We start from the raw sequence: 13,756 nt of genomic DNA on the forward strand, positions 1-13,756 counted from the left end.
AGTCGAATATTAGCTTTTCTGCAACAAGGGGTTGAGCAGAAACTGGCCTTGAGTACTATCAAGGGTCAGGTCTCAGCATTAGCTATCTTCTTTCAGAAGCCTTTGGCTACTCATTCCTTGGTGCGGAATTTCATCCAGGGGGTGCGACATCTGGCTCCGCCAGTGCGCGCGCCGTTACCACCCTGGGATCTTAATTTAGTATTGTCGGTTCTTCAGAAACCTTCCTTTGAAGATATTAGGGAGATTCCTCTACCTACATTGTCCCAGAAGGTGGCCTTCTTGGTGGCTATTACTTCTGCACGCAGGGTGTCAGAACTGGCCGCATTATCTTGTCGTTCCCCATATCTGGTGGTTCATAGAGATAAGGTGGTTCTTCGTCCGAATCCATCCTTCCTACCAAAAGTGGTTTCAGAATTTCATCTGAATGAAGAAATTGTATTACCTTCCCTGTGTCCTAAGCCCAGTCATCCTCGGGAGTTTGCTTTACACTCCTTGGATGTGGTCCGGGCGATCAGGGTATACTTAAAAACGACAGACTCGTTTCGCAAGACGGATTCACTTTTTGTGATCCCGGATGGACCCAAAAAGGGTTTGCCTGCATCTGCCGCGACCATTTCCAAATGGATCAGACAGACGGTGGTACAGGCTTATTCTATTAAGGGTCGGGAGCCCCCGTTCCCTGTTAAGGCGCACTCCACTCGGGCGCTTAGTGCGTCATGGGCCTTTCACCATCAGGCGTCAGTGGTCCAGGTGTGCAAGGCGGCTACCTGGTCGTCGGTGCATACCTTTACAAAACATTATAAAGTTGATGTAATGGCATCATCTGATGCCGTGTTTGGCCGCAAGGTTTTGCAGGCCGCCATTTGAGGAGACCAGTGGTCTGCCTCGAGGGTTTTTTTCCGTTGGAAATTTTTCTTTTGAGTCTCATTCTTTGTTTATAATGAGCCTTTAAAACTTCTAGTTTGGCACCGGTTGGGCCTTCTAGATTGGATTTTGATTTTTGTCAATCCCACCCCTCATTTGTGGCACTGCTTCTGGATGTCCCAGCTCTTGAGAATCAAGAAGACTACGTCTGTCAATGAGCGATAGAGAAAAATGGATTTTTGTAAGATCTTACCGTAAAATCCTTTTCTCTTAAGCTCATTGACAGACGTAGTACCCGCCCCTCTATCATTGAGTTGGGTTGGGTTAAATTCTCTGTTACTGCTTTAGAACAGAACTGATTCCCTGTAGCAGAGAGAGGGAGGATATACCCTCAGGGACTGCCCCTAAGGTGGAGCCAGAACGTTTTGTCTTTCTGCCTAGTCCTACTCCTGCGGAGACAACATAACCCAGCTCTTGAGAATCAAGAAGACTATGTCTGCCAATGAGCTTAAGAGAAAAGGATTTTACGGTAAGATCTTACAAAAATCCGATTATTTGGGCTGCAATAGTTTGCCCTCTCCACACTCCAAGCCAACAAGTGAAAGCATTCAGCAGACGGCAATTCTGGGAAGGTCACTTACTAAAAGTGGTAAGTAACCCAAACAGCTTGCCAATCATTAGATGTGGCGGCTGCGTTCGTTTTTCTTAGGCTTTTTAACGGTTTTTATTTGGTGATCTGGCCAATGTTACCTTCTGTATTCGTGAGGGACAATTCTGGAGGAATGAGAACATGAGGCACAGCGGACAGCAGCATTGTCAGTCCTGGGAGGGGGATAGTGTTAAATGTATTAGTAGATTTAGAAACACTAAAACTGGAGACAAACTCCAGATTAGACTTTATAATCAGTTACAATTTTTTTTTTTTTTTCTTTTTGGAATAAAGGTTTTACATGAAAAAAGGCTGCCATCGGTAAAGTGATTGTAAAGTCTCGTTTTTAAAATAAAATAAAAAAAAAAAAAAAAACCACACACACACACACACACACACACACACACACACACACACACACACACACACACACACACACACGTTATACTAAACCTCGTACACATGCAACAATTGTTGGCCGTGAATTTTCGGCCAACGTCTGATCGGCCGATTGTCGGCTTGTTAGTATGATGCTTCTGACAACCGACTGCGACTTTTGCGGCCGAACAAAATCTGATGTGCAGGCTATAAAAATTTTTGTTGGCCGTCAACAGAATGGCCGATTTTCCGTCAGTCAGTACAGATTTTTCCGTCAGTCAGTACAGATTTCGGGAGACAAAAATCTGATGAGCAAGACTGGGCATGCTCAGAGAAGAAAAAGCACACGGAAAGTAAACCAGCACATGACATCACTTCTGAAGTCTGCTGCTGTAGCCTATCTGGTTGTTGGCTGAGAAAATTTGTGTGCAGTCTAGGCACATTTCAACCAACACAACAACACTGGACAAAAGTCGGCTGATCGGTCGGCCGATAATCGTTGCGTGTGTACGAGGCATTACCTGCCCTGTGAAGTGGTTTTGCACAGAGCAGCCCATATCCTCCATTTCTTGGGTCCCAGCGAGCCTGGCCCCTCCCTTCTGTTGAGAGCCCCCAGAGCAAGCAGCTTGCTATGGGCGCACCTGAGCCGAGCTGCAGCTCCGTGTGTCCATTCAGATACGGAGCTGCCGCTCGCCCCCCTCTTTCCTGATTGGCTAACTGACTATGACAGCCACGGGAGCCAATGGCGCCACTGCTGCGTCTCAGCCAATCAGGAGGGAGAGTCCCGGGTGGACAGAGATGGGGCTCTGATAAGTATTAGGGGGTGCTGGGGAGGCTGTTTCACACATAAGGTTTTCCATTTTAATGCATAGTTTGCAAAAAAAAAAAAAAAAAGATCCTGTTCCCTTAAACATGTTATACAGCACAGGGTCATTTGGCCCCTTCTATCACCCGAAATACCTGTCTGATCCTGCCAGTTTCTACTCTCCCCTCTGTATACAAGATGATCTGGTATAGGTACAGATCGACATACATTTTCTATAACACAGGGACACTTATTGTTATAGTACAGAGGGGATGGGATGGGATGATTTTATAGTAGTGGCTTAATAACTACTTTAAGAGAAAAAAAACCTTCTGCCTTTACAACTCCTTTAACACTTCCTTACCGCTGGACGTCATATGACGACCTGGGCTTTAAGTGGGGATATTTGAATGATGCCTGGAGCTGCAGGCATCAGATATAATTTATTTCAGCCGGCGATTCCCTTCACCATAAGAACAATCATAGCAGCTGTTCAGCTGCTTGATCATTCTTTACAGGCGGTGAGAGGGGACAACCCCCCCTACCACCGCCCTCCGGTGCTCCTACCCACACGCCCGTGCAATCGGTGAGCCGGAGAAAGAATCCGTTGCCGGCAGAAGTTTACCATAGAGGGTGAGGACCAGATGGTCCCCGGCAGTCTCTGACTCTGATGAGATGACATCACGCCCAGTCTGGCAGTTTTCAATACTGCACTGATCTCGGCTGAATAGCCGAGATCGTTTTTTTTCTTTTTATTTCAGGCTTTCTAGACTAGGAGAGATCTGAGGTCTTGTGGACCCCAGATCTCCCCATAAGAGGACTTGTCATTGACTATTCCTATTACAAGGGATGTTTACATTCCTTGTAATAGAAATAAAAGTGATCAAAAAAAAAAAAAATTAAAGTGCCCCCTGTCCATGTGATTGCATGCATACATCACAGCCACATATGTAAATGGCGTTCAATCCATGCATGTAAGGTATCGCCGCAAACGTTAGAGCGAGAGCAACAATTCTAGCCCAAGACCTCCACTGTAGCTGTAAACTGGTAACCTGTAAAAATGTTTAAACCGTCGCCTATAGAGATTTTAAAATACTGAATTTTGGTGTCATTCCACGAGTGTGCGCAATTTTAAAGCGTGACATGTTAGGTATCTATTTACTCTGCGTAACATCTTTCACATTATACAAAAAAAAAAAAAAAAAATGGGCTAACTTAAGTGTTTTTTTTAATTCACAAAAGTTTTTTCCAAAAAAAAAAGAAAAAAAAAGAAAACGCGTTTGAAAAATGTCTGCACAAATACTGTGCAACATAAAAGGTTGCAGTGACCGCCATTTTATTCCCTAGAATCTCTGCTAAAAAAATATATAATATTTGGGGGTTCCAAGTAATTTTCTAGCAAAAAAAATGATGATTTTTACATGTAGGAGCAGAGTGCCAGAAATCGCCCGGTATGGAAGTGGTTAAAGAGGAAGTAAACCCTCCTGTGCAACTTGTACCTATAGGTAAGCCTATAATAAGGCTTACCTATAGGTACTGTAAATATCTCCTAAACTTGCACCATTTAGGAGATATTTACCTTAGATGCATCCAGTGACGTCACTGGCGCATGCGCTCTGAAGGAACGGGCGCTGGTGCCGTTCCTTCAGAGCCCCGTGCCGTGACCGACAGCTCCCGCACGCGTGCGCGGGAGTGACATCACCGCGGCTCCGGCCAATCAGATGGCCGGATGCCGCGATCCCGGAAGATGGGCGACTGAACATGTCGCCCGTCATAGAGGTAAGCGGGCGGCACGGCGGGGGCTCGTTCTAAGGTAAGTATTTCATAATGCGCTAGTATGCGAATCATACTAGCTCATTATTTGTTTTTCTTTCAGGGTGAAAAAAATAAATAAATAAAATCGGGTTTACAACCTCTTAAGTGGTTTGTCTCATCCATGTAAACCAATACATTCTGCTGGAGAGATTTTGAAAATCAGTTGTGCTGGCTGGATCACCAGATGAAAACAGAAGAAAATAAAATGCAGCCATCACATGGAAATAGTAAACTGCAATACAATAAAGGTTTGCTTGTGGGTTTAACACTATTTAAATTGGCCATAACCCCTTAGGCATTGTTCACAAGGGGGTTTAGCCATGCATACATTGCAATGGAGGTCTGTTGGCAGCTTACTATCCGCACAGCCAGCAATTTCCTGATATGATTACATCCCAATTCCTGGATTTGGACTTCAATTCACAATCAAACCCAAACCTCTTCAAAAAGCAAATACACTGAGAAAAAGTATGTCTAACAAATGGAAAGGGAGGGGGGGTCCTTTTTAGTCCTGCTGAGCCCCTCCCCCTAGTATTATGGATACCAAGTTAGCTGCAGTCCTCAGTACATGCAAGCTGTCCAGTGCCCCCTCAAGAATAACAAATGACCCCCACGGTGGTCATGGGAACCAGACCATTAATCTTGTCATTCAGATTTTATAGGCAGGATTTGAATCTGCGGGTGAGCGTCACAATCTTCCCTCCTCCAATCACAGAATGTCTTGCAGTCACTAAAAGGAATAGATGGCTTTTTATAAATGGAGGTGGTGTGGCTCCAAGCACTGTGATTAGCATACTGCAGCTGGAATTGCAGGTCTCGGTGTTAGCTGGTCGGTGCTGACCGGAGACTGCCACCCAAGAGCAAACCTATTTTGAATGTGCAAAAAGCCATATATTTTGGGACACACTTCAGCTTTATCGCAAGATGAGCAGAGATTACCAAAACACCCTATAGTGCTCACTGAACTCTAGCACATTCACATCTACATGGGAACTGAAGAACAGAGGGTGACAAGTCAATGAGCCACAGTTTATTCACTTGCATCATAGTTTATTCTTCAGTTTATGCCAAACCTATCTACACAAGACTGCACAGGCGAAATACAAACATGTGAGAACATAACACTGACAAGGCACTCCTAAAATGACAGGTGGGTGTCATATGCACCATACGACAAGACCTCAAAGGGATCACTAGGAGGAATATCAAAAGCCCAGAATCACTGAGGACAGTGTATCCAGGTTTATTCCACACAGGTTTAAAAACAAAGGAGATGAACGGTGGTTACTAGTTGATGACCAACCCCATACCACAGGCATGCAGAATATGCTGGGGAACCGGGTTACCAATGAGGACCACAGGATCCATGTTTGAACACTCCTGCCGGCCACAGCAAGGAGGTGGGTAGATCCACGTCACTGGAAGTAGTCGGAACCAGGAAGTCTGTGGTGGTGGACACTTCGACTGGGACACACCAGAGAATCACGCCAATTGCCAGGGTAACGTTTCAGGGTACGCCTGTCAAATCCACTGGTGCGATTCTCTGGTGTGTCCAAGTTGGAGTGTCAACCTCCACAGACTTCCTTATTCCAGCTACTTCCAGTGACATGAATCCACCCGCCTCCTTGCCACGGCCGGCGAGAATGTTCCTAATTTGATCCCACAGTCCTCATCTGTAACAGTTTCCCAGCATATCCCGCATACCTGTGGTGTGGGCTTGGTCATCAACTAGTAACCACCGTTCATCTCATTTGAATTTTTTTAACGGTGTGTGGAATAAACCTAGAGTGTTTCAATGGATACACTGTCCTCCGTTTCCAAAATTTTGATATCACTGCTAGTTAGCCCTTGAGGTCTTATATTGTGCATATATGGCACCCACATGTCATTTTAGGAGAGCCTTGTCGGTGTTGTGTACTGTTCATATTCCCATCGCACAATACAGGCACATCTATAGTGGGTGCTGCAGCAAACACCAGCTGGACACTGGATATATCACAGATAAATATGCATGTTCCCCAGCACATCATGGATCTTGCATAGCAGTCCCAAAGTTTTTATTGCAAAAAGATCACAACAGGGTAATGCCCCGTACACACGTCCAGATAATTGGACGACTTAGACCCCGTTCACACTGGGGCGACCCGTCAGGCGACCAGGTCGCCTGCCATAGAGAAGCTGTGGACCCGTTCTAATAGGAGCAACACAAGTCGCTCCAACTTAGAAAAAGGGTCCGGAGCTTCTTTGGGGCGACCTGCATTGACTTCAACGTTATGAAGTCCGAGCCGGCCGCTCCGAGGTCGCGGTGCGAGCTGCGCGCCGCGACCTGTGAGGTCGCCCCGGCAAGTCGGATCGCCCCAGTGTGAACGGGGTCTAATCGGTCGCATTTTGTTGCATGATACTAACATCAAATTCAACAATGCGTACAAACCGTATGATTTTTGTCGTATGATTCTGGAAAAGCTTCCTGGTTGCTTAGCTATGTATCAGATGGTGCAAAACAAAAACAATGGCAGCCAGGCTTTTTCGGGGCTATTTTAGTGTTTCTGAGCATGCGCGGTCTTTGTCGATCGATTTTTAGCGGACGCATAGTGTACTGATGAAACGATTGTCGTTCGCGAGGCTGTCGTACGACAGAAGTTTTCCTGTTTGTCCCTTCTGATTTTGTTGGACCAACTGTCGTGATCGGCTGTCGAAAGCTGTGTACCAACGATCAGATTATCGTGAGATCAGGTCGAAAGCGAGTTTTGTCGTCCGATTATCTGAACGTGTGTTCAGGGCATTAGTGCAACGTTTCGGACCCACGCAGGACCCCTTATCACATGCCTGAGGAAGGGGCCCTGAGTGGTTCTGAACCGTTGCACTTACCCTGTTGTGATGTGATCTTTTCGCAATAAAAAGTTTGGGACTGCTATGCAAGATCCATGATGTGCTGGCAAACATTGCATATTTGTCAGTGTTATGCTCTCATGTGTTTCTAGCCACTATCCCAGGGGTCACTGTAAAGGACTATGGATATCTGGTTTACTCATGGCAGTGGACTTTTGATAAAGGTGGAGTCAGTCTAGAGACTTACAACGCTGCTTGAAATACAAACCTGGCAGCTGCTTTATCTGCTAAAGGATTGGCATATCTGTCCTGATAGTTGCACAGCCAGGAAGAGGGCACCACTATTCATTTACAGTTGAATCAGACTCACTCACCTCTTACCTACTGCATAATCCTGGCCTGCTGGAACAATGCAGAGAATATGCTCCCACTACAAACGTTTGCCGCCATGGATGTGCTGGTAGGTTAATGGACTCCTGTCTAAATTGGCCCTTGTATGCGTTTGTATAAATGCGAGTTAGGGGTTGTAAGCTCCTTGAGGACAAGTACTGATGTGAATGTACAATACATATGTAAAGTGCTGAGTAAATGCAGAGCTATAAGTACCTGAAATAAATAAATGCACATATTTTTGCAGGGAAAAAAAAAAAAAAAAAAGCGCCTTTATTTATTTTTTTCCCCTCAGGATCTTGGAAAGCATTACACCCGTGATCAGTGGAGCAATGTCAGGATCCTACAAACAAGCCTCTACCTCCGATATGGGCTGACTGTTTACAAGTTGCAGAGCTGGTGAATGAACTAGGAGAATGATCATCTGCACCCTCGCAAGACATTGAGAACTACAAGCCATCAGCCGCAATCACTGTGAATGACTGACGCAGCATTGTAGGTGGAGCCCTGCACAGGAGCACTATTTTCAAAATGTGTCAGCGGGTGCTGGGAGAAGATTTCCCGCCCACTGTCACAAGAAGGATCGGAGGGCAGGTGTGGCTTGTTGCACCCAAATTCTGGGTTTAATGTTTAACATGCTCATCCTTTAAAGTTTAAAGTGGAAGTAAACTTGAATTTTAACCACTTCAGCTCCAGAAGGTTTTACCCCCTTAATGACCAGGCCATTTTTTGCGATTGGGCACTGCGTTACTTTAACTAAAAATTGCGCGGTCGTGCGACGCTGTACCCAAAGACAATTGATGTCCTTTTTTTTCCCCTACAGAGCTTTCTTTTGGTGGCATTTGATCACTCTGCAGTTTTTAGATTTTGTGCTATAAACAAAAAAAGAGCGACAATTTTGAAAAGAATGAAAAACACACAATATTTTTTACTTTCTGCTATAAAACATTCCCAATAAAAAAAAAAACAAAAAAACTTTAAAAATAAAATGTTTTTATCAGTTCAGGCCAATTTGCATTCTGCTTCATATTTTTGGTAAAAAAAAAAAATCCCAAAAAGCGTATTTTAATTGGTTTGCGCAAAAGTTATAGCGTTTACAATCTACGGGACAGATTTTTGGACTTTTATTTTTTTTTTTTATTAGTAATGGCGGCGATCTGTGATTTTTAGCGGGACTGCGACATTGCGGCGGACAGATCGGACCCTTAACTGACATTTTTGACAATTTTCAGGGATCAGTGACATTAATACAGTAATCAGTGCTAAATAATATGCACCGTTACTGTATAAATGACACTGGCAGGGAAGCGTTAACACTGGGGATGATCAAAGGGGTTAATGTATGCCTAACTGTGCTTACTGACTGGGAGGGGCTCTGTGACAGGCACAGAGAGATCGGGGCTTAAACTCCTGATCTCTCTCTGCCTGCGTGACAGGGGACTCGCCTGCTGTGTTTACATAAGCAGGCGGGTCTTCTATCAGTTCTCTGACGATCGTCACCGCTCCTCCCACAGCCCACCTCCCGCTGGGAGCACTGCAGATATATGTGATTTTGCGCAGCCGAGCCACCCTGCCGCAATATATCTGTGGTGGGCAGTCGGCAACTGGTTAATCAAATGGCTGACAGGCAGGGTATTACTGACAGAAGAGACCCTATTGGTGACAAGCTGACAGGCAATCATGTTCACTGAGCCGTGCAGCTCAGCGAACATTTGCAGGCTGGAACCATGTCATGGTGATGGGATTCCCTAGTGCATGCGTGGCATCATTGCAGCCTGACCTATCAAGTGGCTGAAGGCAAGGGACCCAGAAGACGGGGCGAAGATGGAAGCACCGGGGGCCCACTGAATCAGTGCCTGCGCTGTACTGGAAGACACCATACGACAGGTACGTCTGCCATAATGCAAGAATATGCTGTGCATACTAGTACATTATGGCATAACCCACCAGGGGGGGTGTTCTAAAATTTCCAGACCCTCGTCACTTCTGGTGAGGCTACGTCATAACCCAGCTGCTGCGAGCCCCGGTGTGCATGCGCACAAGGCATTTTCAAGGTCCGATGAAATTCTAAGACTTACGAACAGCTGACTGAGAGGAGAAGGGGCTGAGGTAGGACGCACACACCGCTGCGGGATAATGTTACAACACCACCGCGTCATTGAGCAAGGAACATGTTGCAGAGCTGACTTAGAGGAGGCGGGAAGGAAGTGAATACTCATACTAAATAGTAATGATAAAAAAAAAAAAAAAAAATTATAAGAAATACTAAACATTTTTTATCATTACTATTTAGTATGAGTATTCACTTCCTTCCCGCCTCCTCTAAGTCAGCTCTGCAACATGTTCCTTGCTCGATGACGCGGCGGTGTTGTAACATTATCCCGCAGCGGTGTGTGCGTCCTACCTCAGCCCCTCCGCCTCTCAGTCAGCTGTTCGTAAGAATTTCATCAGACCTTGAAAATGCCTTGTGCGCATGCACACCGGGGCTCGCAGCAGCTGGTGGTGACGGGGCGTCCCCGAAGCGACGAGGGTCCGGAATTTTCACAGGTCCGACTAAATTTTAGAACAGGGGGCCTAAGAAATAAAATTATTATTGCGGACTTTACTTTCGCTTTAAGGAGTGGTGACGCCTCTCTGCCTCAGCATACTGATTGGACAGTGAAGGCTCAGCAGCAAAGTGATGAGCTCATCACTCTGCTCTCTCCTGAATGAGCTGCCTCTGCCCAAAAAAATGAGGATTTGAAGTCACATTTCTCTACTGATGGAAAAAGAATTTAGAAAATAAATGATTAGTGAATCATGTCTTGTTGCCATAATGCATCTTTACCTCTGCCTTGTGATGGCTGTAAATGTACACAATTCAGTAACCCATAGCAACCGGTCACTAGAAAGCTTTATAAAAAGCAGGCTGCCAAGGGACAAAGCTCTCCAGGCACGTCCACCTTCCCATTACACACGGCTGAGGACAGGGGCGCTGCCATGTGCTGTACAGGGGAGGAGGGGCGCTCTGCAGTATGGGGCAGGCAGGAGAGTCTGCCTTGTATGGACACAGAGCACTCAGCACAGCAACGTCCACAGCAGCGGCAGACACACACACCACATGTCTATCCGTACACTGCGCCCTCACCACAAACACGGCCTCCGGGATCCCGAGGTGCGATCTCTTTATACCGCCGGCACCAACACCCTCATTGGCCGTCGCCATCTTGGAAACCATGCGTGCCTTGCGTCCCCGCGTTTTATTACAACATTCGCGGCGTCTGTTTAACCACGCCCCCCTGAACACCGATTGGCCGAGATGTGTAAGTGGCTGGATCCGTGTGTAACGTTAGAATTCCATACCCCGTGGAGAAACTCCTCCACCTCGTCACTTCCTGTGGGAAACAGCTGAGCAGCGCAGCAGTGCGCATGCTCAGAGCCCCGGATACCTAATTGACAATCAAAGAATTTGAAAAGTGCGCATGCTCAGAGGTTAGGAAAAACTCACGGCACTGTGTGAAATTTAATGCTTGCGGTGGGTACATTAAAACACTTCGGGTGCAACATCAATCATCTCTGTTCCGTGAAAAATCCATACCCGTGAGAAAACCATACCCTCGTCACTTCCGGTTCCGCTACGGAGGGTATGGATTTCTCACGGTAGTTAAACTTGCGGCGCTTACATTAAAACAGCTCCTCTGCAACATAAATCATCTCCGCTCTTCGCCCTGTCACTGCCCTCATCTCCGGTAATAAATATAAAAGCGGATCACGGAGCCACGATCGCCGTCACATTTACATCACATACACCCGCCACCGCTTTTATATTTATTACCGGAGATGAGGGCAGTGACAGGGCGAAGAGCGGAGATGATTTACGTTTCAGATGAGCTGTTTTAATGTAAGCGCCGCAAGTTTTACATTAGACACAGTGCCGTTAGAATTTCATGCCCACCGAGCATGCGCACTTGTCTAATTCTTTAATGTTCAATCACGTATCCGGGGCTCTGAGCATGCGCACTGCTGCGCTGCTCAGCTGTTTCAGCCCGGAAGTGACGAGGGTATGGTTTCTCCACGGGGTATGGTTTTTTAACGTTACAATCTCCTCTGCTATCGCTGTAACATCCCTCATCTCCGGTAATAAATATAAAAGCGGCGGCGGGAGTATGAGACGTAAATGTGACGGCGATCGCGGCTCCGTGATCCGCTTTTATATTTATTACCGGAGATGAGGGAAGTTACAGCGATAGGAGAGGACATGATTTATGTTGCACCCGAAGTGTTTTAACCACTTAAGCCCCGGAAGATTTTACCCCCTTCCTGACCAGGGGGTATTTTGCGATTCGGCACTGCGTGACTTTAACGGACAATTGCGCAGTCGTGCGACGCTGTACCTAAACGAATTTGACGTCCTTTTTTTCCCACAAACAGAGCTTTCTTTTGGTGGTATTTGATCACCTGTGCGATTTTTTGATCACGCGCTATAAACAAAAAAAGAGCGTCAATTTTGCAAAAATAACAATATTTTTCACATTTTTTTATATGAAATTCCCCCAAAAAAAAAAGTAAAAATCAAAATTTTTTAAAATTTTCGGCCAATTTGTTTTATGCTACATATGTTTGGTAAAAAAAATCGCAAAAAGCGTATTTTGATTGGTTTGCGCAAAATTTATCGCGTTTACTAACAAAGGGAAAGATTTTTGTCATTTTTGTTGTTTTTTTTTTTTAACGCGTAATGGCGGCGATCTGCGATTTTTTTGCGGTACTGCGACATTGGGGCGGACAGATCGGACCCTTGACTGACATTTGTGACACTTTTGGGGTTACCAGTGACATTTCTACAGTAATCAGTGCTATACATATGCACTGTTACTGTAAAAATACACTGGTTGTGAAGGGGTTAACTTTATTTGGGAGGGAGGGGCTGTGTGTATCCCTAGGGGCGTGCTTTCTACTGTGATTGGCTGTGGCTTGAGCTGTAAGGACACTGATCAACGGATCTACATACTAGATCCGTTTGATCAGTGTCTTTACAGCGAGGAGAATGACAGGTGGCTTGTTTACACAAGCTGCCTGACATTCTCCCTCTCCCCCGCCGATCACCGAGTGACCGGCGGACATCGGGTCCGCTGGTCACACGCGCGGGGGGGGTCCGTGACCACGCGGGAGCGGGAGCGCGCCTCCGGGGGCGCGCGCTCGCTCCCTAGACCCTCACAAGCTAGTGACGTAGCCCTACGTCACTTTGCCTGTGAGGGGCTGACTGCCGACGTAGATCGGCGTTAGGCAGTCAGCAAGTGGTTAATGTACCCGCCGCAAGTTTAACTACCGTGAGAAATCCATACCCTCCGTAGCGGAACCGGAAGTGACGAGGGTATGGTTTTCTCACGGGTATGGTTTTTTCACGGAACACCGTGTATGGTGGGGAGAGAAGTAGGGTGTTCTATCAGAATACCGCTAAAGGAAGTGACGCACGAACTAGAACAATTTACTGTGCATGCGCCATGCGTTCCAACATGGCCGCTGTGCGTTCCAATAGGTTTCCTAATGTGAGAGAACACGAAGCAGAGGAGGACATCTTCTTACACCCACGCAAGTCTTGAATTTTACATTTAATTTAGCAGTAAACTCACCTTATATACTGAAATAGACTATTTCATTGTGACCAAGTGAAATTGTCTATTTCTCTATATAATCAGTTTGACGCTGAGCAGTGCGGGGTGGACCAAGATGGCCATCGCCACCTTCTACCTGCAGGTTTCTCGCTATACTTACTAAAATACAGTAATAATACAAATGTAATACTATGATTCAGTATATAAGGTGAGTTTAGTGCTAAAATAAATGTAAAATTCAGGACTTGCGTGGTTGTAAGAAGATGTCCGCCTCTATTTCGTGTTCTGTCACATTAGGAAACCTATTGGAATGCATAGCGGCCATGTTGGAACACATGTGTGCATGTGTGTGCTATTCTTTTTTAATATACATGTCGCTTGGTTCATAGCTGCACCGGCTTTAGATATACATGTTCAGGGTTTGCTCCCCCCAAT

At 46.0% G+C, this 13,756-nt stretch overlaps 1 protein-coding gene across 1 annotated transcript in view; it reads right to left on the bottom strand.

The window, feature by feature from the left end:
• VBP1 (VHL binding protein 1) overlaps positions 1 to 10,987 on the bottom strand; it is a 37,471-nt gene extending 26,484 nt beyond the window's left edge. The window contains exon 1 of the mRNA XM_082263779.1: positions 10,858 to 10,987. Within this exon, the coding sequence (XP_082119905.1) occupies positions 10,858 to 10,947 (90 nt within the window). The 5' untranslated portion in view covers positions 10,948 to 10,987. The remainder of the gene's footprint in view (positions 1 to 10,857) is intronic.
• Positions 10,988 to 13,756: the final 2,769 nt, after the last annotated feature.

Source organism: Pelophylax lessonae, assembly GCF_965119305.1.
Source record: "Pelophylax lessonae genome assembly, chromosome: 7".
NCBI lineage: Eukaryota > Metazoa > Chordata > Amphibia > Anura > Ranidae > Pelophylax > Pelophylax lessonae.